Raw genomic sequence first — 27,500 nt, forward strand, 5'->3', positions numbered from 1 at the left:
AGCATCTAAAAAGCTTTTCATATCCAATTTCCCCTCTTTCCTTTTTCTGTCCGTCTCGTTTCCTCTTTTTCTCGTGCGAGTCCCGGCGCTCCGTTCTATCGGCTCCTTAATCGTGACGCTGCTCAACGGGTTGTGAAGAATCGGTTGCTCTGCGTGTGTGTGTGTGTGAGTCGTCTTGGTTCAGGAGTGACCTTGCCGCTCGATTGGCTGATTCCATTTGGATCGTTTTGACTAGCGGGAGACAGTGCGCAATGCTGATAACTGCGCTCGTGTCCGTGGTCATTGTAGTGGTGACCAGCCCTTTGCTTTATTAGGGACGGCCTGATAACTGTGTGCATACGCCCTGTTTTCACTGAGCGGTGCAGAGAAGAATAGCTTGAAACAGGCCTTTTTTTTTTGTCTCAACACAATGTGTATTGGTATAAACACTATATTTTGTAAAGGCATGTGTTACACTTACATGGAGACTTATAAGGAGCACATAGAGCTTTAATAGTGAAGAACGGAAGTCTTGCTCAAAGCTTTCCAATGGTTTTGTGGCTACATTAGAGTTATTAGACGGCTTCTGGATTATGAAAAAAAACCTCTCCGATTGACAAGGTCACAAATACATTTAAATACATACAAAGTTGAAGGCACAAAGATTTTTGGATGAGGTAGCCTTCCTTCCTTCCTTCCTTCCTTCCTTCCTTCCTTCCTTCCTTCCTTCCTTCCTTTTATTACATTCTTGCTTTCTTTCTTCTTTTGCCTTTTTGATATTTGTTTCCTTTTATTACTCCTTCCCTTCTTTCTTTCTTCTTTTTTTGCTTCTTGTGTTTCCTTCCTTCCTTCCTTTCTTCCTTCCTTCCTTCCTTCCTTCCTTCCTTCCTTCCTTCCTTTTATTACATTCTTGCTTTCTTTCTTCTTTTGCCTTTTTGATATTTGTTTCCTTTTATTACTCCTTCCCTTCTTTCTTTCTTCTTTTTTTGCTTCTTGTGTTTCCTTCCTTCCTTCCTTCCTTCCTTTCTTCCTTCCTTCCTTCCTTCCTTTAATTGCAATTAGCTTTTTTCTTCTTTTGTTTTTTAATGTTTTCTTTCTTTCTTTCTTTCTTTCTTTCTTTCTTTCTTTCTTTCTTTCTTTCTTTCTTTCTTTCTTTCTTTCTTTCTTTCTTTCTTTCTTTCTTCCTTCCTTCCTTTTATTACATTCTTGATTTCTTTCTTCTTTTGCCTTTTTGATGTTTATGGTTCCTTTTATCACTCCTACCCTTCTTTGTTTCTTCTTTTTTTTGTTTTTGTTTTCTTAAATTTGTTTCAATCCATCCTTCCTTCCTTCCTTGGTTGCTTTCTTTCATTTATGCTCCCTTTCTTTCTTATTTCCTTTTTTTTTTTGCTTTTCTTGCTTTTTTTATATGTATGCTTTTTTTCATCACTTCTTCCTTCCTTCCTTCCTTCCTTCCTTCCTTCCTTCCTTCCTTCCTTTCTTCTTTCTTTCCTTTCTTCCTTTCACCCATTTGAATCATTTCACAAATCAAAATTGCATTAATGCAGCTTGAAGGATACAGTCAGAGGTAAAGCTGTAACACAACATCTTCTGGGCTTTTCCATCTGATTAACTTCAGCAGCTCTTGAGAGGGAAATGGCTTTCCAATGGTTTTGTGGCTACATGTCCACATTAGAGTTGTTATACGGCTTCTGGATTATGATAAGCATAAAAAAAAACAAAGTTGCACACACATATCTAGATATTTTTGGATTAGGTAGCATTAAATTTTCACTTAACTTCAACTAGGAGACCCAAACCTGTTCCAGGTAGATATGGTTTACATGGGTTGGAGTAGATCTTGAGTGCCTTGTTATGAACCTCAACCCTATTGAACACCTTTGGGATGAATGAGTACGCTTACTGCATTGTGGCTGAATGAGCACATATCTCCATAAGCACAATCCAAAATCTAGTGGAACATCTTCAAATCAGCATCAAATTATTAGAAACTGCTAGTGGAGGGGTTAAATGTGGACGAGATGTTCAAAAAGCACATTCAGGTCATATACCCCAGTGTGTACCTACTTCATAGCTACTATGTTGCTACTATGTAACTGCAGGTACACATGCTAGTGTGTGGGAGTATGTGGAAGTGTGTGCACTCACTTGCCTTGTCTTTATTAATTTAATAAAGAAGGCTCAACCTCAGTCTGAGAGACTGACAGCCAGATATTAAACCCAGTGTTGTATACATCAGTGAAACAATCTTTCTGATGTTTCATATTTGTGACACGCAGCCAAGTGTTTCATCTGATATAACGTGTTTATTAGAACTACCGAACCTGTTTATTATATATTCTGGAACAAGTTTGCGTCTGCTAGTTCAAGTGAAATGAAAATTCGATTCTACCACATCCAAAGACACCCTATACAGTTGTGTGCCTCCGACTTTGTGGTAACATTCACATTTATGGCATTTGGCAGATGCCCTTATACAGTGTATCTCATTCATACAGCTGAGCAGCTATGGGGGAGTAAAGGGCCTTGTGGTGGAGCCCAGGAGTAAAAGCTTAGTGTGGCTGGGATTTGAACTCATGACCTTCAGATCCAATGTAAATGACCACTAAAGCACCACTTCAGTAACAGTTTAGTGAAGAAGCACATATTGCTGGAAAAGTCGTGTCCCAATACTTAAACGTATTTCCAACACAAAGTTGATTCTTTTTTAGGAGCATTTAATGTTGTGAAACGTTGTGTTAAACAGTTGGAAATTTCAGCGATGTTAATAACACATAAACTCAGCCCTGTGGTGGAAAACATTCTGAACGAATAGATAGTCACTTTTCTCTGTTCCGTAAATGTCCCACACATGTAGCACTCCATCAGAAGTTACGCACTCACTGTTGTTACTATAGAAACAGATAACATTTAACTATTATTCAACACCATCTAACCAATCAGAATCCAGTTCCAGTTTCAGGCAACATTCCTGTAAAAACCCCAGAAAACACGAAACAGGATGAGGTCTGAGAAATGATCTACAGCCAATTATGCTTTATAACGATCCTTCATTCGAAATTTATTAAATCATCAATAGAAATGTTTCTCACGGGTTTGTTGAAATTGTGTCTTTAACAAGGAATGAAATTTACAGTTACATCCACATTTACATACTTGTATTGATTTTTTTTGGGGGGGGCTGATAAAGTGCATTTATGAATGTTTATCCTGTTTTTTTTTCTCTACAAAAATATATCATATTTAACCCTAAGTCTCTTTTCTAAATGCAGTTTCCTCAAGGACACAAAGTCTCCACAAACACATTTGACTTTTTTTTTTTTTTTTTCCTTCTACAGGATCCAGCCTGACCCGTTTATACAGTATATGTGCAATATTATGGTTATTATGTGATGATTCATTCTCCTGCTTCTCTCTCTCTTTCTCTTTCTCTCTCTCTCTCTCTCTCTCTCTCTCTCTCTCTCTCTCTCTCTCTCTCTGTTTTCTTCTCTATGCCTTATCTAGAAGTGGAACAGAAAGGTAAAGTGAAATGTCCTCTCGCTAACCCACCCCCCATCCCCGTACCCCCCTCCCACACAAAATCTCAATGTTTCAGTGTAACACCGTCGAGGGCACATTTTTCACACTGTTATAACCACCACGTGAAACATTCATAAGCGATTCAAAAGAAAGACGAGCGTCCTGTGTGTTGGCTTGAATGATAGATTTGAAGAAAGATTCAAGGCTTGTGAATGTTTTACGTTTTCTTTTGCGGATCCTGCAGACCTGGTGTATGTTCATGCTTTGTTCTTTTCTCTCACAGTCTTCCATTAAAGCCATGGTAATAGTGTTTCCTCTGTGAACCCATCCTCATTTCCACACCCTTGACTGGTTCGGTTCTCCTACTTTGCTGCCGAGTTCACACCAAAACGTCTAAAATAGTCGTCTATGTAACTGTCAATACACACCTTCTGGATTTAAATAAATGCCATGGTTTAATGGTTCTCCAAATGGGCTCTTTGGAGCATAGCCAGGGTGTCCATGATTGTTCTTTCTTTCTTTCTTTCTTTCTTTCTTTCTTTCTTTCTTTCTTTCTTTCTTTCTTTCTTTCTTTCTTTCTTTCTTTCTTTCTTTCTTTCTTTCTTTCTTTCTTTCTTTCTCTTTTTCTTTCTTTCTTTCTTTCTTTCTTTCTTTTGAATTAAATATTCATGTAAATAAATTGATGTAATTGCACAATGTTGATAAATACCCATCGTTCTGAAAATGTGCAGAATGAAGCACCATAAAATATTTTTTTTTTATTCGAGTTCCTGATGATCCCTGAATAAAAACATGTGCATTAGGATTCTTAACAGAGACAGAAGAACATTTTTAGGGATCTAGAGCTAAGCTTTGAGGGGCTACATAGCACGATCCTGAGAGAATTCTAGATGAAGTTGTACACTTTTCGAAACTGTGCTTCATCAAGGATTCTTTGAATAGTTAAGACCCTCTTTCATTATACAACCTATACACTGCTACAGGGTTCTACTGAGAAACTTTTCTCTTCAAGTTCTTCCAGCAAGAACAAGCTGAAGATCCCTAATGATTCTTTGAAGTTGCTCTAGATACAACAGACGTACGTGACTGAAAATCTTTTACATACTTTTATTTGATTTGTGTCAATAATACCAGATGTTTTAGAACATTTTGTCTATAAAGGACAAAAAAAAACAAATCCGAGCTTTTTTTTAGAATTCATACTTACAATGCAAATTAAATGATGAAATGATTAAAACACCTTTAGTATTAAGCGAGGCCAGAAGGATTCAAGGGCAGACAAAGAAACACTTTATTAAATACACAAAAATACAGGCAAAGTTTTAAATAAACTTTTCCAACAGGAAACAGGAAATGCGTGTAACTATGTAACGAGGGCAAAACAAGGACGTGAATATAAAACAAAATGATACTAAACGGAGACAAGACTGAAGCAAAGGCTACACCCACATACATGGATAAGACCCAGAAGTGTCTACTTCATGTGTGTATGTAACTGCGAACGGAAAAACACCTGAAAATGGCAAGACTTGTAGATGACGAAACAGGGGCAGAGACTTTTCATGAACCAAAACAAAAGCACATGGCTACACAAACACAGAAACGCAAAAGTGCAAGGCAGCGCTGTGAGTCGCTTGCTGTGCAAAAGCACATTTAGATTTTTCCGATTTTTAGATTTTGAGTTCCACTTTCGAACTTTTCAGCAACGTTCTGAAACCTTCTGCTACAGAATTCACTGTAAAACAATCTACAAACCAGAAATAGCTCTAAAACCCTAATAATATTGTTTATTAATAATAATAAGTGCAAGAAACCAGCAGTGCCAGCAGCCAAGGATTTATGTATTCAGCCTATATATTGTAGATATTGAACTCCCATTTCTAGATCGCTAAAAAGTTTTCCAGTATGTAGAAAAGTTTTCTATAAGGTAAGATTTCTGTTGTAAAACATCGGCATAGAAAAACTCCAAGATGGTTAAATCAAACTGAAGAACAGTTTATGGTGCGAGCTGAAGCCTGAAATGAGTAAAAGTATACAGACGCTCTCTACCTTACGAATGAGTTACGACCGTTCGTAGCATGAATTTGTTCGTAAGTTGTTACTGTGTTTCGTTATTGACCACGCATATCTCCTAATGATGTAAGAGCCATAAATACTGTCAAATAAACAATAAAATATACTAAAACAAATACAAAAAATCAAAATACTGTATAAAATATTTTAAGTAATAAAAAAAAAATTGACAAATTATAAAAAAAAAAAAAAAAAAATTAAAAAAATTCATTCGCCAGAGTCCAGTGTCCAATTTTCCGACTCCAAACAAATTTCCCTTTAAGGACAGGTTTGTTCGTAACAGCGAAAGTTCGTAAAGTGAATGTTTGTGAGTGTTGAGTGGGAAGCGTCTGTATAGGGAAAAGCTGTACACACAAACAGATCTAGAGAAATCTGCTGAACATATCTGATAATCTCTTCCAAGCCCTGGAGAGTTGTTACACATATAGATTATTAGTATACCCAAACCAGGCCCACGTTCTCTGAATGCACCTCATGTAATTATAAAAGAATTGATTTTTTTTTCCGACTCCACTGTTAAAACTCACACTGACGCATTCAATAAAGCCCAGATTGTCCGATGCACGATGTGTATTAAATCTCATAGGATCCCATCGCACTGTTTGGCTGGCCGTATCGATGCAGCATCGCAAATCAACTGCATCTTCCAATCAATAAACCCGGTAAGCTGTCCGGCTTGGAAATGACATCATTATGATGCAGGCTAGAGTCTGAGGATGATAGGCATAGAAATCTAGTGTGGGCATTTGAAAGGGTGACACTTACATACTTGTATGTATACACATGGACAGACTGGTCTATGCTGAAAGGAAAGCTTTGGTAACTCAATTAACAACTCTTTACAACCACAGTAAGCAGAAATGCACATGATTAGCATCGCAGTGCTGCATGATACGATCTAGTGTTTGGTACATTAGACTAAACAGTACAAGGCAGCAAACATGGGGAATTAAATCAGCAGTACACACTTGTGTGGTTTTTCGAGAACCACAACTATATCCTGCGGAAGGTGCGTATCATTTTCTCTCCATATAGAGACGGTGGTGGTGGTGGTGTTTGAACCTGGATGTCATAGCAATCCTAATGTTCTTAACAGCCATTGTTCAAAATATTTTATCTTAATTATTCATCCATTGTCTTTACAGTTGCTCTCGATCTATCCATGCTTATGTTCTCACCTGTTTCTATGTCACCCATTCCATCAGTCATCATGCTTGTCTATCTATCATTTGTTTGCTGGCACAAATTCCGATCTTATCAAGTAACCAGTGTTTTTGGGTTGACATGTTTGATTATATATCACCACTACTTTGCCATTTTACTTTAATAGCTCAATCCGCAGATTAACTGAAATTATTGGGTTTCAATAGCATTAATATATATATATATATATATATATATATATATATATATATATATATATATATATATATATATATATATATGAATTTTTTAAATTTTTTTATATATATATTTAACATAGAAAATATACAAAATATATGCTAACTTTTTCAGCAGACTTGGCCTCTGATTTTATTGTTCACAAGTCTAAATCATGTTACATCACTTAGCTTTCTATAACGTCAACTACAGATGTCAATAGACGTCCATGAGCAAGTCTGCTTTACAAGATTAGCCCATTAAAAGGTCCTTGATATTTCTCCCTTAAGTAAAATAGTAATAATAATAATCAAAAACACATCACCAGAAAGCTTCATTGTGCCTCATTATTGATTCTACAATTTTCTAAACTCTATATGAGGAATGAACACCATTCGTCCCTCAGAAGTGACCACTCCTATCAAGACAAATCTCAAAGGGACATGTGGAGTAAAACCAAACCACCAAAATTCCTTATCATATATTTGTCTTGTCGTTTGTTACCTAAATATTTAAATCGTAATCTTTTTAAATGAATTACATATTGGGATTTAGAACTAAATTGATCAAAGGTAATTATTACTTCACTTTTAAGAACAAATATAGTCTGAATAAGGATGGCTGTTTTTGGTCCTCATAAGTCTGATGAATTTCAGGTCCTCATAAGTCTGATGAATTTCAGGTCCTCATAAGTCTGATGAATTTCTGACTCTCATAAGTCTGATGAATTTATTTGGTTCTTACAAGTCTTAGGAACACAATAGTTGTCTTGCTATGACAAGTAAAAACAAGATTTAATAAAAAAAAACCTGGATTTTGGCTTTTAATTTTTTCTACTATAGGTTTATGAATCCTTCTCATGTATTTTGCTACAATAATATTGCTGAAATATCATCTTATCATCTTAAATATTATATGCAAACAATACAGACCTAGTGGTGATGTCACATGATCAGGTTAATTCAAATTTAAAAGAAACATACATTTAATATTATGTATATTTATAAGGTTTTGGTAGAATTGTTATTTGTATTATTATTATTATTATTTTTTTTTTAATGTATTTATTATTTTTATATTATTATTATTATTTAAAAGCGACATGTGTATGAGAAAACAGGTTGTCATTACCAAAAAAACAAATGTATCATAATTATTAAGCAACAGTCTGAATCGGGGTGTTCAAACTACTCCGGATTGAGTTTCAGTTGAAAAGTAATAATGGAAATGAAAATGTGTTCATATTTTCTATTTGAAGCTCGCTTCTTGAGTTTAGGTTTGAAGCTATGTATAATTGTGTACATTTGCATTTTGGTGAGCTGTTCCTTTAAGACCAGGTATTCTGTGTGTTTAATGTTTAATGTGTATTAGAGGAAATGTTCTTTCTAGTACTTTATAAAATCCAGTGTATCATAGAAAGATGCCTTTATGACCCTGTAGACGTTCGAATTGTAAAATATGTCTCGGGCAAATTATAACAATTGTCGAATGTAGCAGTATATCTCAAATCCAATATTATACCCTATTAAGGTTTATAATGCCTGTATAAGCATTGCTATGCTCAATATCTCTTCACTTCTCAGGCAGTGCTTTGAGTCAGAATGAAGGTCATATCATCCGGAACTAAAGATCATTCAGCACGATTTCTCATGAATATATAATGACTTTAAACGGTTATTGGGTTACCAACCTTCAGGGTTTTTGGACCACTCTGCATTTTAGGACACACGAGGAACCTATCGTCCGAGAATCTTGTATCTCCGATAAACGATAACATTTCTCAAGATCTTTCTTACCCTGCGTCCATCTAATCACTGTGAAACCTCACGGTCGTTTAATCTCCCTAGAGCTGTGCAATGTTTATAGGCTTTAAGACGAGATGGCATCTTCTATCTCTTTAGAAAGAAGATAAAACATAGGACAAGTCAAGGTTAGACAAAAAAAACAAAAAAAAAAAACTGCAGAGCTACATGTTTCCTTCAACATTTTGCGCTCTGCTACGAACTGTAATTATAAGTGGCAGTAAAAAAAAGATGATAGATCAGAAGTAGACGTCAACTCCTCCCAGTCACAGGGAAGTGCAGCAATTAATTACAAACCTTTGCTAACTGCATCTAAATTATATTGTCGTTGGTGTCAATACATGATACCGGAATTAATAGGAATTAGACAATATTTCGAAAGTAATCCTTTTAGCTGTATGGATCGGGCAACTGAGCCATAGCTATTGAAAACATAGCTCAGATGTGCTTGCAAACTCGACTCCTCCTGAGAAACTGTAAGCAGAGGGATGGGCTCTTATTAGTTTTGGGCAAGCGACATTATAAATCAAAATGACACAAATTGACTATATCTGCTTGTGCTTACCATTGGGAGGGAATATGTTCAGATAGTAATAAATATAAAATAATTATTGTCTCCGGAGCTGCTACCCTGCTTGACCAACTGCCAATAAGACGCCTGAACGTATTTATCAAAATTTACAGCACAACCTTTGCTTGGGTAAATGCGAGACATTTTAGCATCACTGCAGTGTGTGAGATGGTGTGGAGGCTTAGGGGATGCTCCTTTATTATAAATCAGCCAGGAAGGATATTTGGCAAGTTTTATTAGATGAGTTTGATTTGATGGCCAAGTCTGATTTGAATTAATTTTGCCAGAATCCAAAGGAAAAAATGAGACTGTCTAAAGATGTTAACGTTAACCTCTTGTTAGGAAACACCCCATATTTTTGTCCTCACTATTATCTTATCAATGGTTATCAATGGTTATATTGCTCTGATTGTCCTATTGTGCCCTGTAGTCTTCCTGTGTCCAGGCCTCCTGAGGGGTGTGTACCAAAGCGAGCACTTGTTCGAGTCTGATCACCAGTCAGGAGCGTGGTGTAAAGACCCTCTGCAGGCCTCGGAGAAGATCTACTATATGCCGTGGACGCCGTACCGCACAGACACCCTCACCGAGTACTCCAGCAAAGAGGACTTTATCGCAGGACGACCCACAACCACGTACAAACTCCCCCACCGGGTGGACGGCACAGGCTTCGTAGTCTACGATGGCGCGCTCTTCTTTAACAAAGAGCGCACGAGGAACATTGTCAAGTTTGACCTGCGGACGCGCATCAAGAGCGGCGAGGCTATTATCGCCGGTGCCAACTACCACGACACGTCACCCTACCGCTGGGGTGGAAAGTCTGACCTTGACTTGGCTGTTGATGAGAATGGACTGTGGGTGATCTACGCTACTGAGCAGAACAGTGGTCGCATCGTGGTCAGCCAGCTGAACCCCTACACGTTGCGTGTGGAAGGTACCTGGGACACCGCCTACGATAAGCGCTCGGCCTCCAACGCGTTCATGATCTGTGGTGTGCTCTATGTGCTCCGGAGCGTCTATGAGGACGATGACAGCGAGTCCACAGGCAACAAGATCGACTACATTTACAACACAGAGCTCTCTAAAGATGGCTTCCTAGAAATCCCATTTCCTAACTCTTACCAATACATAGCTGCCGTTGATTACAACCCAAGGGACAACCTGCTCTACGTCTGGAATAACTACCATGTGGTTAAATACTCGTTGGATTTCGGGGCACTTGACACTCGACTAGGTAAGGCATGAAACACATGCGCATGTTTATTATATTTATTACCCTCAAGCTTGTTTGGGTGAGGCCTCTAAAGTCATGCTTTGTGCTTTCATACTTTTGCTCCCCCTCCTTGATTCATAGCAAATGTGAAGAAGTGTTTTAACAGACTGGTAGTCGAGGTCATGGGGGGCGAGAGGTGAAAATAGTTTCGGTGTCCTCTAGTTTACTCGAGAAATGCACTGCGTGAAGTGGGCAGCAAGGGGGAGGAAGTGTTCTTGGATAATTGGTGGTTTTAGCAAAAGCTTTGCCTTTGCTGTCGCTAATGCTGAGTGTGGAATGGTTGTGGGGTACTTTAATTGGAGCAGAGAGCAAAGTTATCACCTCCAAAACATATACTTTTTTTCATACTTTAAGCTTAATGAAAAACACACACACACACAAAAAATCCCGGTTGTTGTGTTTTTTTTTGTTTTCCACTCACATTTCTGTGCGGGCTTGTGGTAATTATTTGGTCGTAATTATGATTTCTCTAAGTGTGACGTTCATTTTTGCTATTACTAATAAACATGCCTGGCAGCTGTGAGAGAAATGTTGTTACATTTCTAGAGCAATTACACTGGTGAACTATTTCAAGTCTCACCAGAACAAAAAAAAAAAGGAAAAAAAAAACAAAAACGTGCAGTTGATTAAAAGAAGTTTTAATTGCTTGCTGCGGTTATTCTGGCACGGGGTTGTTCTTTCTTTGCAGACCCACTGTAATTGCTATTGCCCGTTTTAAATTATTTATTTAGTCGTGCTATCCTGATAGCACCAGGCATTAAAGAAAGAATGAATGAGTGGTTAGATGTTGAGTTACTTTTTCAATCAGGCCAGAAACCACTTCATTATTCCTCCTTGACAAAGAAAGCATCTTTAAAGCATTAAAAGCAGCTATTACTACTCAAATTCTTGCGATACTGGGCATTGTCTTTGTGTTAGGACTTGGGAATTAGCACAACATTTCAGAGCACTTCCTGAGCATGCTAAAGGTAGCAGATATCAGTATATACAGTATTGTTAAGCTGAAACTTTTGTTTAGTGGGTTTTGTTTCTAGCCAGCGATCAAAAGGTCATGAACTGAAATCCCAGGACTTCTACAGCACAGCTGTACTGTAACTTGTTCCGATAAGTTGTTCTCTAAATAAAAACAGGGATCCTGTATTGGCCAATGCCAACTTTTTAGGGCGTGTTCTTGTTCAAAATAGTAACACACCCAGATGAGGACTGTTTTCTTTTTTAATTCTGGTTCCTCTCAAAGTTTTCTTTCTCATGCCATCTTAGGGTTTTTCCTTGCCACAGTCACCCCAGGCTGCTCATCAGGAATAAATGCACATAATTCCCTTATATTTATTTTTTGTTCTTTAATTGCTGTTTCCAAGAGACTTACATGTAAGGAGAGTTCGGTGACAGGGTGCATTATCTTTGTTCTAACTTTCTGATGGTATTGCAGACGTGGTAATGCACATGGTTAGAATAGCACCAGTTGCACAGACTCCGCTGTATACGGGACAATATCTTTTGGCGCAGACTTATGAAGGTCGGTGCTCCCTGTGACTGTGCGTGCAGCCTTGTGCTGCCATCTGTTGCCATGTTGCAAAACAACTCTCGATACTACCTCGTATTTTTTTGGTTTCATGTGTCCCTAAGAAGCACTTCACCCTTGCCAACCGGTAGCTGTAGCCTGATAAGCGAAACTAGCTAGTGGGTGGAAATTGGTCTAAACTAAATTACAGAGATGTACATCAATCATTTGTCCCCCAACTTGTCAGAGCAAATTTGCAACCCAGTACCATCATCACTACTAGATAAATTTGACTTTTGTCTTCTTTGCATCAAAGTATCCCTTCCGTTTCCATCCCCATCATCCCATGCTTGACTTTTTTGCCCACTGATAATAGGTTTACATGTGTATGTGTTAGGTGTGTTTGCACCCTTCTTGAGTAGTAGAGCCTTTTTGCTTCATTATAACGTTTGAGTTTGCTCTACCATGCGGTGTTGTAGCCATGGATCCACAGTTCATTACCAAGTGCTTATTAAGTTAAAGTGTTTCTAATGGTTTACACACATGAGATACTCTTGTAGCAAAAGGTGACCTTACTATACAGTGCCAAATTTCCTCTCACTGGAAAAAATGGTCTTCACACTGTTATACTTAGCAAAAAAAACAAAAAACAAAACAGTGCTTACGGAGCACGCAGGGAATGTGTGTGCTTGTGTAAATACAGACTGGTGTGTGTAGAAGGCCCAATGTCACCTGTGCCCTGTAGGTGTATAAGACTGATCTGCCTGCTCACTGGAGCTTGCAATGCAGAGCATCCGAGCATCGGGTATGTATTCCCAGCACAGCTGCGGCTCCACTGCTGTGTGTGTGTGTGTGTGTGTGTGTGTGTGTGTGTGTGTGTGTGTGTAAGCAAACCTCCACAATAGAACCAGAAGACCTGCACAACATCTACCTACAAAAACCATAGTCAAAAATCGGTTGATGTATCCTTAACGGAACACTTTATGGATATTAGTATTGGGACACCTCATTTTTCCCAAAACTTTTACCACAAAGTTGGAGGCACACCATTTTATAGGATGTCTTTCCATGGGGTACTGTTACATCTCTTCTTCACTTTAACTAAGACCCAATCAGCATGAAACTTCCAGTTTTGCACAAAGCGAGCTCCAGGGTTAGAGTGGCCTGCTAAAGGGCTCTAAAACCTATTAAACACCTTTGGGATGAATTGGAACGCTGACTGCACCTCAGGCCTCCTCATCCTACATCAGTACTTGACTTTAATTCAATTCAATTCATTTTTATTTGTATGGCGCTTTTAACAATGAACATTGTCTCAAAGCAGCTTTACACAGATAATGTGGTGATAAAAAGTAAGTATGTAAGTATGTTCTTTATAAGTAAGTTCGTCTCTGATGAGCGAGCCGGTGGCGACTGTGGCAAGGAAAAACTCCCCGAGATGGCATAAGGAAGAAACCTTGAGAGGAACCAGACTCAAGAGGAAACCCATCCTCATCTGGGTTGCACCGAATGTCCATTTATAGCAGATTTACGATGTTGCGGGTTACAGTGATGATGATCAGAAGCGAAAAAGTAGTCCTGAGTGAATGTAGCAGACTGATGACATTAACTACAGTCTAAATCCATTCTCAAAGCTCCTGTTCTTACTCCGGAATTTCATGGAACCACCGAAGGCGTTGATGAGAAACCGTCCCCAGCTGCACAGAGTGGCCTCCAGTCGAAGAGAACAATATCCAGAGGCAGGCCTGGAAGAAGTGGGAAGATCCACAGAGGGGAGAGGGGCAGGAACAGTGGTCACTGGAACCTAAGGAGCATGTTTAACTCAACAGAGAGAGAGAGAGAGAGAGAGAGAGAGAGAGAGAGAGAGAGAGAGAGAGAGAGAGAGTAAAGAGTCACTTTACTAACACCCTTGTGGCTGAATGAGCACAAGTCTCACACAAGCAACTCCAAAATCTAGTGAAAAATCTTTCCAGAAAAGTGGGTCATTATACCAGCAAATGAGGACTTAATGGGGTGTTTTGAGACCACATACGAATCATATGGTCCGGTGTCCACAGACTTTTGACCATATAGTATATGTGTACATTGAATCTCAACTGAAGCGCTTGCAGCGCATCTGTTTTTAAAAGCAGGCACAGGATTAGTGAATAATAATAATAATAATAATAATAATAATAATAATAATAATAATAATAATAATAATAATAATAATGATAATAATACACTGTTTCATCAATACTACTCATAGCACAGAATTTAGCTCTGCCTCTTTGTTTTGGGTTTAATGGGATCTCCGAAGTTGGTGAGTTGAGGGGTCTCGCTCTCTGTCTTTGCCTTTCTCGCGTGCTCTCGCTTAGCGTTCCTGAATTCCAAGTCTCGGAATCCTTAGCTCCACAACGATAGCCTCACATGAACCTGATCTCGCTTTAAAAACAATCAAAAAAATCATTGAAATGCTTGATATAAAAGAAAAAAAACCTTTGAAATGAAAAACAACATACTATTTACCTTGAGATTGGAGAGTTTGCACACTGAAAGGGGGTCTATGATAAATATAACACGCACGAAAAATCCACAAAGACCTGAGAGGAATTACACCAATTTATTGTTTGTGAGAGCGATTTGTATCATTACCCTGAAAATACTTCAGAGTATTCTCTGGTTTTCTTCTTTTTTTTGGTCTGTGTGTGTGTGTGTGTGTGTACTGAGTTCATGCATGATTTGCGTCAAGGGAGGAGCATGAATGGCATCATTATTCTTCCTCTTTGCTTTGCTGTCTCATTGTGAAACATGTACAAAGCTTCTGAGATACCTGGTGAGAAAAACACACACTCTAGTTGAGTAGGTGAACCGGGTCAGTAGTGTGTGTGTGTGTGTGTGTGTGTGTGTGTGTGTGTGTGTGTGTGTGTGTGTGTGTTCACTTGTCCTAGCTGTGTCTTAACAAGACATCTTTCTGGAACAAAACTTATTTCCAATGCAGTAATGAAGACGACTTCTCAGGCAGATGACTTGGGCTTATCTCATCCACCTGTCATTTTTGACCCCCTTGTCTTCTCTCCCCTTCACTCCCACTGACCCTTCCGATTTCACCCCACTGTCCTTTCTCTCTCCTTTCCTCTCTCATCACATCGTTAGTGTGATGTAATGGTGTCAACGGTGCGTACTCGAGATCGGAACGATAAAAGGACAACGACGGCGCCTCAGAAAGTGCAGTCTGAGGGACGTTACAGGCGTTACGGAGACAGCCGAGGGACACACCCAGTCAGAATGATTAGTGTCCTGCAGTTTCCACCGGGATTTACTTGCTCCATTACTCGCTCTAGTGCAGCTCGGAGAGGCATTACGGATATTGACTGCGGCTAAATGTTCACCATTTTTTAATAACCGCTCCAGCGTGGCAGCCGAGTGAGAAAACGGTGCAAATGGCAGCAGGATCATTATACTCTTCGATTATTTCTTGTGCTGATGATAGCGTAAATTAATTCGCGTAGAAGTGAATAAGGCCTGACGGATTCAACAATAGTCGCTGATATTTAATACAAGGTTGTTTTACAGTAGATCTTGATAGGAAAAAAGACCTGGTCTTGGTTTTTAGACATTTGCTTCTACAGTCTTCATTACACAACCTGTACCCCCCTACCTGTACCCTTTATTACACCACCTTAACCAGACCCCCTGACCCAGGTATTGTCCCCATTATAATTTTTATAGGTTTCACGTGACTGTTTTAAATCCTTTATCTTCTGACATTCTGCCTATGGATAAAAGCCATATGTGGTCTTTACTCTTTGGAGTGGATGATCTTAAGTCACCTGCTAAAGAGCTCTGACCTCAACCCTTTTGACCACATTTGGAAGGAATTAAAAAGCTGACTGCACCCCAGGCCTCCTCACCTCACCTCAAATCAGAATCTGATTTTATTAATGCCCTTGTGACTGAATGAGCACAAATCTCCACAAGCACATTTTTTAAAATCTAAAATCTTCCCGAAAAAGTGGAAGTTATTATAACACTAAATGGGGACTAACTGTGAATCGAGATGCTAAAAACAAATCGGATACGAATCTTAAGGTCAGGTGTCCGCAAACCTTTGTCCATATGTATGTGTGATGATGCAACAATATGCACTTGTTGTATAAACAAGTGTTAAAGGTGTATATCACGTTACTATAGAACCCCTCACACGTTGCAAAGCATATCTTATAGTGTAAAAATACACAGAAAATATAAATATCATTCCGACTCAACACTGGTCAGCTACGCCCTTCCCTCTCTCGCTCTCTCTCGCTCTCTCTCGCTCTCTCTCTCTCGCTCTCTCTCTCGCTCTCTCTCTCTCTCTCTCTGTGACCGTCTTCACAGTCTGTCCACTGTCTTTGAGTTTGAGACCTCTTAATCTCCGCCATCTGCGGATCATGGCATGCGCCGTGGTCTGTTTGCTATCCAAACCCCCTCCCCACACGCATACACACACACTCTCTGACTGTCTGGCATTCGCATGTCGCGAGCTCAGGCTGCCATCTGTGTGTGTTTGTGTCTTGTATATGCATGTGTGAAAGAGTGGGAAAATGGCAGCTCTGGTAAGAGGCTACAGTTCTCTGGGGGTCTGTCCTCGTGTCCTGGAGTGGTTGTGTCATTGTGCAGTGCACCACTCACCTCGGAAATCGCTCCTCTTGCTGACAGCTCCTTCAGCTTCAGAATGCTTAACTACTACACAAACATGGTGTGTGTGTGTGTGTGTGTGTGTGTGTGTGTGTGTGTGTGTGTGTGTGTGTGTGTGTGTGTGCGCGCGCACGAGAGAGCGGAAGAGAGACTGGAACTGTGAGTGTATTCTGAAAAGCAGCTTAGAAACCCTGGATTTTGGTAAGCACTCTCAAAGTAATTATAGCATACAAACATTACCTCTATCTCCCTCTCTCTCTCTCTCTCTCTCTCTCTCTCTCTCTCTCTCTCTCTCTCTCTCTCTCTCTCTCTCTCTCTCTCTCTCTCTCTCTCTCTCTCTCTCTTCTCTCTGTCTCTCTCTCTCCCTCTCTCTCTCTCTCTCTCTCTCTCTCTCTCTCTCTCTCTCTCTCTCTCTCTTTCTCTCCTTCATGCTGTAGTCCTCTTCCTCTCTTTTGAATCTGATGATATTTTTCAGATTCTCTTGAACGATTTTACACAGAAAGTTCCAAAGAAGTTTCAACATGATGCATTGTATAGCCGGCGGAAGTTCTGTAGACATTTCCAATTGCCCATTATTATTCAACCAGGATGACTTTAATCTCCACATGCAGATCTTAAACAGTCTGGTCAGGACCCTCAAGGGCAGAGTGTTTTAGATTTTTTTTTCTTTCTTTTCTAAGCATTGGCACCACTGGCAGGTGAAGTGAATAACATTGATTATCTTGATGTAATAGACCTGTCATACACTGTATTGCTAAAGGTTTGCGGACACTTGGTCACAAGTACGGTATGTGCTTTCTGAGCATTCACATTATAATTCCCTCCACTCTTCTGGGAAGATGCAGCCTGGTTCAGGTCATTAGCACTGTATCATGTCACATTAAATTGCCAAATGAACATCAGCCTAATAGCGTGCAGCTAGTTGCTAATGCTAATCACAAATGCTAGCCTTGAGTTAAAGGACTTGGGATCTGCCACTGATGTAATTAGAAAACTATTCAGTTAAGCAGGGGCCAAACTTATTAGATACCTCCTGAGCTTTTAGTCACATAAGCATTAATATGAATGTTACCAATAGCTCAAGTGAAGTATTAACACTTTGTGTATTTACCGGCTTATTAGTTATACAGATTAGCTTTCAGCACTGACGGTATGAGCTAATGCTAATCTATAACGTCAGTCCTGAGGTAAAACGTTTGTCTTCAAGTCAAGTCAAGAAGCTTTTATTGTCTTTTCAACCATATATAGCTGACGCAGTACACAGTGAAATAAAACAACGTTCCTCCTGAACGTTCCTCCTCTTGTTATCCTTGTGAGTTCTGTAAGATACAGCTAATTAATACTACGCCTCAAAAAAATTTAAAGTTAAAACCTTTCGCCTCTTTTTGTCCCACGTTTATGCGAACAATTATTTAAATAGTTGCCTAGCATGGGCCAAATATATGATCTGCTTTTCAGACTGTTAGGAACATTAGCAATATTAGCAACAGTATCAATTATTATAAGTGCTTACTAAGCATACGACTATTTGGTATTCAGGCTAGCTTTTGTGACTGAAAGTCTCCTTGTAATATGCTAATCCTGCATTCTGACCTCCCCCTCGGCAGACTACAGCTTTGTCTCATATGTCATAGCCTACCGCTGCCATCTCCCAGTGTTTGGGGGCACATGTCAAACACAAGAAACGATAGCCATGGAACCTAGGAATGAAGTTGAGCTCTGAAAATGCACTCCAGCCAGAGGGTAATTGACCTAATTTCGTCTGCATGTGGAGCCTCTGGACGGTGACCTGGAGCTCTCCCAGAATTGGGAGAATTGCCTAGGTCCTGTTTTCTCCATGTACCCTTTTATTTGAGCTGACAGGAGATCATTTTAAGTGAATGTTGCAACGATCCTGTAGCCCCCAATGACTGAGTGACTCATTCAACACCGAACTTTAATCCAGTTCTGATATATCCTAGAACTGGTTTATTCAAAAAGCTGTATTATAATGCCAGTGTAAGTTGGCTAATATTTGTGTTTATCAGTGAATGGTGGTATTTGGTGGTCATACCTGTGCTTTGAAAAGAAGGTGATTGACTTTGAACATTGGAGTTTGATGGTGGATGATGATGATGTTTTTGATGCATGTTTTTATTGGTTCATGTTGGTATTTGGTGGTAAATTTCTTTTTTTGATGGCGAACGTTGACAAGTCATAGTAACAGATAATTGTTATGCCTTGATGGCGTTGCTTTTTTTAGCCACTCTATTGTTTGGTTTTAAATGCAGTAGTGGTAATAAATATAGGTGTTTAAAGGTAAATGTAGAAGTTTGAAGGTTATTTTTCGAGTTTTATGGTGAACACTGGTTTTTGATTGTGACCACTCTTATTTGGTGGTAGATAGGATAGGAGGAGTAATAGGAAATGTAGGTGTTTAAAGATCATGATTAATTATGAATCATCAGTATTTGATTTGAATATTAATATTTGGTAGTTTGCTGCATGTTTTGTTCGTAAAATGATCGAAAATCTATGCGGCGTCTCCTCTATGTATGAAACTATATGAGCTGAAAGGGAATCATTATTATCCTGTAAAAGTGTGCCCCCACTGACGGGTGACTCATTCAAGCTGCCATGCAACACTGACACGAGATCGAACTCTGGAATACTCAAGAACTATTGTTTTGACTGACAAAAAAGGACCTCCTGCACTGTTGGTGGCAAAATGAAATCTTGAAGACGTTAGACTGGTCTGCTTGATGCGGCGAGTCATTAAAAATGACAAGGCCTGCTTTGCACAGTAATGAGGCCTTCCTAGGAGTTGAGGGAAGTGCGTCTTAGATTCCTTTCTGCTGGAAGACAAGGAAAGGTGGGTATAATTAAAGCAAGGTTGAAATCTTTAAAGCGCGAAATTTACAAGAATGAAGCTTTGGCAGGCGAATGGAAAACAGGATTGCAGCATGATGTGGTGTAATTGGTGTTTTCTGTCATTTCCTATAATCAGATTTTTTTGTAAATGTTAGCATGCTAATCATAGAGAAAAAGTAGAAATATGAGATGAAAGTGATGGAAAGCGACTTTCTGTAAATCTTTTGTTAAACCACAAGAGATGAGTAGAGAACGCTGGAACGTTTGCTTACAACATTTTTAAAAACTAGTTTAATGGGATTATTTTGTACAGAGGTCAATGGAAGGAATTACGAATTTCTTCCTAGAACAAAGTTTTCATTTCCATAAATGGTTGTTTGGTTTATTTCTTGGGGGATTTTCAAATATTCTATGTAGAACGTTGTATAGAAATGTTTCCCATTCAGAGTTCCAAGTAAATCCCTTTTGGGAAGCCAAGAACTAGCCAGAGAACCTTTGGGGAACCTATGCCTAATGGTTGAAGTAGCAGAGGCAAGAGCCAAGAGGATCAACATCAATTATGTAGGATGAGTTGCTCTGTTTGTGTTGTGATATAGTATTGCGGAAAAATGAGCTTTAATGCTGACTTCGATGCGTTGAAAATGAAATAAAAATAGCAAAAGTTTGGATCCTGGGTTGAAGGATTTCCTGCAGATTACTCATTAAGAATCCATTTTCCTCCGCTAATCTTTCATCAAGCATATGGATAGGTTCCACAACTCGGTTATCCCTCCCTCCCTCCCTCCCTCTCTCTCTCTCTCTCTCTCTCTCTCTCTCTCTCTCTCTCTCTCTCTCTCTCTCTCTCTCTCTCTCTCTCTTTCGACAAACTCTCCCACTGTAGCTGCTCTTTTAGTGCTTACATATGGTCACCAGACAGATGGAAGTGCCATAATTATCACTTTCCTGAGACAAACGTGTGAATGACATATCTAGTAGGAGGAATTACAGTGTGCCAGAGTCTCTCATACTCTCTCACACAGACCTTTGCAGTGTTAGCTGTAACGCTTCTCGCACTTGCTCCTATACACACACTTTCACATGCTTGTGTTTCTTACTTTGCATCACTGGTCAGTCTCAGTTTCCTGTATTATTATTTTTCCACTACTTTGTTTTAGACAGTCATATTTTTTTTTTTTTCTGATTGCTTTTTGGCTTATTTGACATCCATTGTATTTATGGGAAACAAAGTGTATATATGTGTGTTTGTGTGTATCAGTGTGTGTGTGTTTGTGTGTGTGAGAGCGAGATACTGGCTCTGGACCCATGTGCCTCTTCAGTGCAGTTCTGTTGAGTTTGCATTGTTTGAAAAGTGAATTGGACCCGGAGGTTCAACAAAACGTGTCGGAGGTTGTTTCAGATCTGACATGGTAACTAGAGCTCTGAGGGTGCCAACACAAAAACTCTCTATCGAATGTCAACAAAACCAGAAACTGTGTTTGAGAGGTGCACCTGTGTGTGATCAGTGAAAAAGTTTAAAGAATTCTTTCACCTTTTCACACCGGGTTATTCGGCTTGTCATTTACTCCCAAAGAACATTGACAGCATTGTAATGTTAGTAGATGGAAGTGAATGTTTTTTATATAAGTTTTGCACATGCAGTGAAATTTGATGTTTAGTTTTTTTGATAGTGAACGCTGGTAAATGATTATGGGCAGTGTATTTTTTGTGTTCAATAGCGGATGTTGAATATTGATGTATTTGATGGATACTATAGATTCCAGAAGGTAAATGTAGGTGTTTAATGGTGGTAGTTGTTTTTTTTTTTTAAATAATGATCACCAGTGTATTTGAAGGAAAATGTAGACTCCTGTTGGTAAATTAAGGTTAGCGCAGAAAATATTGAGGACGCGGGTGTTCTGGTGCATGGTAACGGATTCAAGGTGAAAGTTGTTTTTTAATGGTAAGCATTGGTGTATTTGATGGAGAATGTACACTCTTAATGGTAAATGTAGGTGTCTAATGGTAAACACTGGTGTATTTGATGGAGAATGTACACTGATCAGGCATAACATTATGACCACCTGCCTAATATTGTGTTGGTCCCCCTTTTGCTGCCAAAACGGTTCTGACCTGTCGAGCATCAACAGCATGAACTTCTTCAGCAATTTGAGCTACAGGAGCTGATCTGTTGGATCCACATGGTCCAGCCTTCGCTCCCCACGTGCATCAATGAGCCTCGGCAGCTCATGACCCTGTCGCTGGTTGACCAATGTTCCTTCCTTGGAGCACTTTTAAAAGATACTGACCACTGCAGACCAGGAACATCCCACAAAAGCTGCAGTGTTGAAGATGCTCTGACCCAGTCGTCTAGACATCATTTTTTGTCCCTCGTCAAACTCACTCAAATCCTTACGCTCGCCCATTTTTCCTGCTTCTAACATCAACTTTAAGGACAAAATGTTCACTTGCTGCCTATTAAATCCCACCCACTAACAGGTGCCATGATGAAGAGATAATCAGTGTTATTCACTTCACCGTTCATAATGTTAAAATGTTATGCCTGATCGGTGTTTACTCTTGACTCTTGGTAGTAGTTTTTTTTTTTTTTTTTTTTTAAACTGTTGTATTTGATGAAAAATTTAGACTCCTGATGATAAATGTATTTTAATGGTAATATTTGTTTTTTGATTGTGAACACTTGGTGAAATTGTGGATTCCTAATCATACCTGCTCTGCTATGTCTAATGTTTACTCTTTATTTATATTTAATGTTACTCTTGCTGTTTTACTCTCCATGCACCTCGCTCCTTAGTAACAGCATTTCGTACTTTTGTTTACTGTGTATGTGGAAGAATGACAATAAAGCTTGAGTTGTCTTTTTTTTTTTTTTTTTTGTTAATTTATTTTGGTTTTTTTGTTTATTGATAATATTTTATGGAGAATGCTGACTCCTGATAAAAAAAATATAGTCTTTTATTAGTGTCGGTTGTTTTAGATTGTGAACGTTTGTGTATTTGATTTGGTGATTCTCGATGGTCAAAGGTTTCCCGATGTGATTTCTGATTTTTTAATATTTATACTTTTTGTTGTTGTTGTTGTTAGGCGAAGATTTGATGGAGAATGTAGACTCCTGTTGGTGAATGTGGGTCTTTTATGGTAATAGTTGGTTTAACAGTGAACATTTGGGTTTTAATGGAAAATCTGGATTCCTGTTAGAGGTTTTAATGGTGATTGTTGTTTTTAGTTATTGAAACCATTAGTGCATTTGATAAACATTTACTTCTTGTGGTAAATGCATAACTGTCCAAAACATTCAGTGGTGGATTTTTGCCATTTTACAGGAATGTTGGATTTTAATTGTCAATATTATGTATTATCATTGTGGTAGTGAGCGTTGGGTATGGGCAGCTGATGCTCGTGAATGATGCTAAATGCTAATCTTTGGTTGGTATTTTTTGATTTCAGGGTTGGATGCTAGGTGTTGGTGTTTGTGTGCTAGTGACAGATTTTATTGTATTGCAGAGAATATTTTAGAGCTTCTTATGGATGTGATCTATGCCCTTTTTTTCTACCTTCATTCACTCTCTTCTGTCTTTTTGTCTGTCTTAATTAGATGCTCAGTGTAGCCTTAATCAATTGCGTCTGGCAAAATAAATTTTAGCTCCTTCTTTTGCAGTTACCATGTCTGTATCTAGGGGTGTTGGTGTGTCTGTATGTATGGACTGTATTTCTAGGCTATGAATGGTCAGCAGTGATATTAGAATTTGTAGAATTCTCATTTCAGTACACCTCACTGCAGTGTTGTATGATTTATAATGTTTGTTTTATACACCTAATACAGCTGTGAGAGAGGCTTCAAGTGATGCATACCTAATCTACCAGTGTGTCGAGTAAACACACAGAACACGAAATTAATGACACCCTGTTGTCCCAGACACAATCTGCTTCCAGGATATCATTTCTCTCACAAATCCCATACCCTTCAGATATGGCCAAATGAGCCCCACTGTGTCTTGCTGTGTTGTTACAGAATGCAGCAAAAAAAACTAAAAAAAACAAAGGTATTCATAATAGCTTTTAATTATTGGAACAAAGTATGCTGAGATTTATTTCAGTAAAAAGAAGAGAGACTCAAAAAGGGGGGCTTGAAAAGCCGTCATCACCTCTGGCAACTCGAGTAAAAGTACTAAGCTGGAAAACAAATTCTGTCAGAGTGTATTGTTTAGCCAAACAGCAGCTAGCTATTATGTTAACATTAGCGTCAGTCTACTTGCCAACTTGCCGCCCGTGGATGTTTTGATTGACAGCAGCCTACAGCTTTGTGCCGGACTGGAGTGATTTGTTCTTTTGCAATTTATAATTCATAGAATAACAGAAAAAGTAGTTCTCAGGAAGGTCAAGGTCATTGCAAAATGATTGAATTTGCCTTTCCTGCTGTTTTCATTTTTTATTTATTTTTATTAAAAAAAAAGTTCATTTCTTAATTTCTACCCGACCACATGATTGAAGTGTAGTTGCCATGGAAACAACGTGCGCTGGCATTCTTTGTGGCAGCCATGTTTGACAAACCGGTGTCTGATGGAGCAGTAGAGGACGGGCTCAGTGTGCAAATATTGTCCTGATTAAACTTATGATCGCTGTGTATGGATGACCTTGGCGCTGTATCTCAAGGTCATGCATTGTTAACTATGTTAATCCTAAAGCTATATTATTTGTTGGTTTCATTTCATTTTGGGTGGAAGAACCGAGCGCAAGACATTTGTACATGACGAAACGAGCGGCAGAAACAGGATTTTTATTTTTTTTTGTGTGCGTGAGGGAAATGTGAAGGAAACAAGTGAGTGAGGCGAAATGTTATTTTTTTTTGTTGCTGCTGAAGACCTCTTTCCCTCAGGGTCACTTTGTTGTTGAGGCAAAGTTGAACATTCTTATTGATTTGTTAGCCAGAGTAGAGAGCCTTAGTGTGTGTGTGTGTGTGTGTGTGTGTGTGTGTGTGTGTGTGTGTGTGTGTGTGTGTGTGTGTGTGTTTACACTGAACATGTTGTAGCTGTCTATCTCTTTATGTGTGGATGTACGCTGTTTGTAAAGTCATCTGGTATGCCCATGTAGAAACCTGTCAAGTCTAATTGAACTGCTGATTAGGCGCTGATAGTCTGTCTTTCTTTTTCTCTCTTTTTCCCCCTTTCCCTCTTGCATTTTCTCTCTTGCTCGTGATAATTGTGCACTCGTGCTCCTAATACAGACGTGTATCTAATTACTTTTTTGCTAGTCCCACAGCATCCTCCACTAACTCCCATTCCTAATCGCTACTTCTCCTCTGCTTCTCCCTCTGCAGAGACATCTTCGTCGGTTCACGTCCTCATGGACACCACCACCACCAGGACGACCACCCGGCCAACTACAGTGTCCACAGCTACCACCTCAACCACTACGACCACCATCTCTAGCACTACCAGATCTCCGTCTCTGAGTGTGTTAACTCCGAGGGCGCACACCACCACTGTCGAACTCCGACCGCCAAGCGGTTCCGGACCCCTTTTCAGCACACGCCCACCGCCTTCCTCCGTCCTGCCCAACAATGCCGCAGAGTTCTGTAACCCTACTGTCGAAGCAGAGCTTACATGGCCAAAAACTCGGCAAGGCCTCACCGCTACACAGCCATGCCCTTTTGGAACGATAGGTAACAAATGCCGTATACAATCCTAATTCTTTCCTAATACAACCTTAGCACAGGATTAACTTGTCCTTGATAATGATTTGCCCTCCTAGTGCAAGTATTTGGTATTTTAATTGTATTTTTTCTCCTCACATTTTGCAATATGTTGTATTATTAATCACAAAACCATGTTTGCCTGTTAATACAATATGCATTTTTGTTATCTTGCTGACCGAGCCTCCTCAATATTCAGCCCACGCGTCTATGATACAGTTATAATCTCTGGAGTCAGAGTTAATAGCTTGGTAAAGGCACATATAAAGACATGAAGTCAAACAAAAGAACTTCATAAGCAGAAAAAAAGGCAAGCCCTTGTCTTTAGAGACATTAACACACACACACACACACACACACACACACACACACACACACACACACACACACACACACACTCTAACACAAGGACACATGTACACGAATAGCTGAGAGAAAGAGGAAAAAAGGACAAGCGATTTAACTGGAAATCTGTAGTTAGGAATTTGTCCAAATCCAGATTTAAACCAAAGAGAGGGATTTTCTTCAGTCAATAATCCAGTTTGGTGGACATTGATGTGAGCAGAGGATACAAGCTGCTGAATCAGCTAATGCAGGGTTAATTTGCTGACACTCTTTCACACACACACACACACACACACACACACACACACACACACACACACACACACACTTGCGTGTGTGTATATCTATGACATTCACAAACTGGGTTATTGTATATATTTACTTCTCATACTTGTATTAAGAAACAACAATAGGTCAAAAGTATTGCTCGTCTATCTATATATTGTAGGTAAAAATAGATATATGGGTGGATAGAGCATGCAGCACTTATCATTCAGTATATAGACAAAAGTATTGGCACCCCTGACTTTCCCAGCCATATGTGCATTCTTCCTCGAATTGTTACCACAAAGTTGGAGACACACAATTGTACAAAATGAGTGAAAGCTCTTGAGTGGCCTTCTATAGAGATCTGACCTCAACCCTACGGAAACGAATTGGAGCGCTGACTGCACCCCAGGCCCCCTCACTTTCCCAGTACAGTACCTGACTTTAAACCAGCACCTGACTTTACTAACATGACTGTATAAATAAAATCTCCACAAGCACATTAGTGAAACATCTTTAAAGAAGATAACAGCAAAATGGAGACTATATGTTATATGCTATAATGTTCGAGAAGCACATATACATTTTATGATCAGGTGTGCACCAATTTTAAACACAATTAGACATGCGTTTGCTTTGATTTGTTAGATAATAGAGAAGCCTTTATTTGTCACATATACATTACAGCTGAGTGAAATTCTTTTTTCTTTGCATCCTTTGCGCCCAGAGGGTTAAGGGCCTTGCACAAGGGCCCAAGACTAACAGCTTGGCAATTGTGAGGCTTGAACTCCCTGACCTTCCTAACCAGGGCTTTAACCACTGAGCTACGACTCTCCCGATGATTATGATGATTATAATAATAATAGTAATTATAGTAGTAGTAGAGGCTGCAAAGAATCGGTGTAAGTGTGATTCCTCAAATACAGAATAAAAAACAATGGCGTGTGCAGTGAAAATAATGAAAAGCGTGATGCAAATAAAAAATGCTTTGAAACGTGAAACCACGGCACATTTTTTATTAAAGAAGGCATCATCGTCACTTAAACACGAATTCCTCTCTCACAAGCCATACAAGTTGTAATATACAAATATTGAATGGGGAACATATTACTACAAACTTAATGTCATCAGAGCTGCTGTAGAAAATTTATCAACGGCTTCTGACAAAACCGCACTGTTCTTTATTATATGGGATTGCTATCGTTTAGTTCAACCGTGAACTAGAAATGAACTGCATCCTTTTCCGGCATCTTTTTTTTTTCCATGATTTTTGCTGAGTTTGAATTGCACTGCATTATTAGCCTGCCTTAACACTTCTGGAACTTTCTGAATAGAGTAAGAGGGCTTTGAGTGGCGCTACTCTCGAAGTGTAAAGCAGTGTAGTAGTGTGCATGCTGTCCTGTGTATGTGTGTGTGTGTGTGTTGCTCCTATTATTGGTCATGCCATTCATTAGCAAATCGGTGATGCATGTGGGTCGTCTGGGACACTGCGAGATAACTAGAAGCACCACTCAAAGCATCAGAGCCAGGAGATCTACAGCCACACTCAATCACTAGTGTATATATGTGCATGCGTGTGTGTAAATGTGTGTATG

General features: G+C 39.2%; 1 protein-coding gene across 15 annotated transcripts in view; it reads left to right on the top strand.

Moving 5' to 3' along the window:
- Positions 1–27,500, top strand: part of LOC310721244 (adhesion G protein-coupled receptor L3) — a 306,925-nt gene that overhangs the window by 192,190 nt on the left and 87,235 nt on the right. For 10 of the 15 annotated variants that reach the window (XM_083532672.1, XM_083532676.1, XM_083532673.1 and 7 more), the window contains 3 exons: positions 3,484–3,498; positions 9,755–10,555; positions 24,919–25,263. In XM_083532672.1, coding sequence (XP_083388798.1) covers positions 3,484–3,498; positions 9,755–10,555; positions 24,919–25,263 — 1,161 coding nt within the window. The remainder of the gene's footprint in view (positions 1–3,483; positions 3,499–9,754; positions 10,556–24,918; positions 25,264–27,500) is intronic. The other 5 variants (XM_083532678.1, XM_083532682.1, XM_083532674.1 and 2 more) reach the window with 1 other exon arrangement.

This window comes from Silurus aristotelis (genome assembly GCF_946808225.1).
Source record: "Silurus aristotelis genome assembly, chromosome: 27".
Taxonomy (NCBI): Eukaryota; Metazoa; Chordata; class Actinopteri; order Siluriformes; family Siluridae; genus Silurus; species Silurus aristotelis.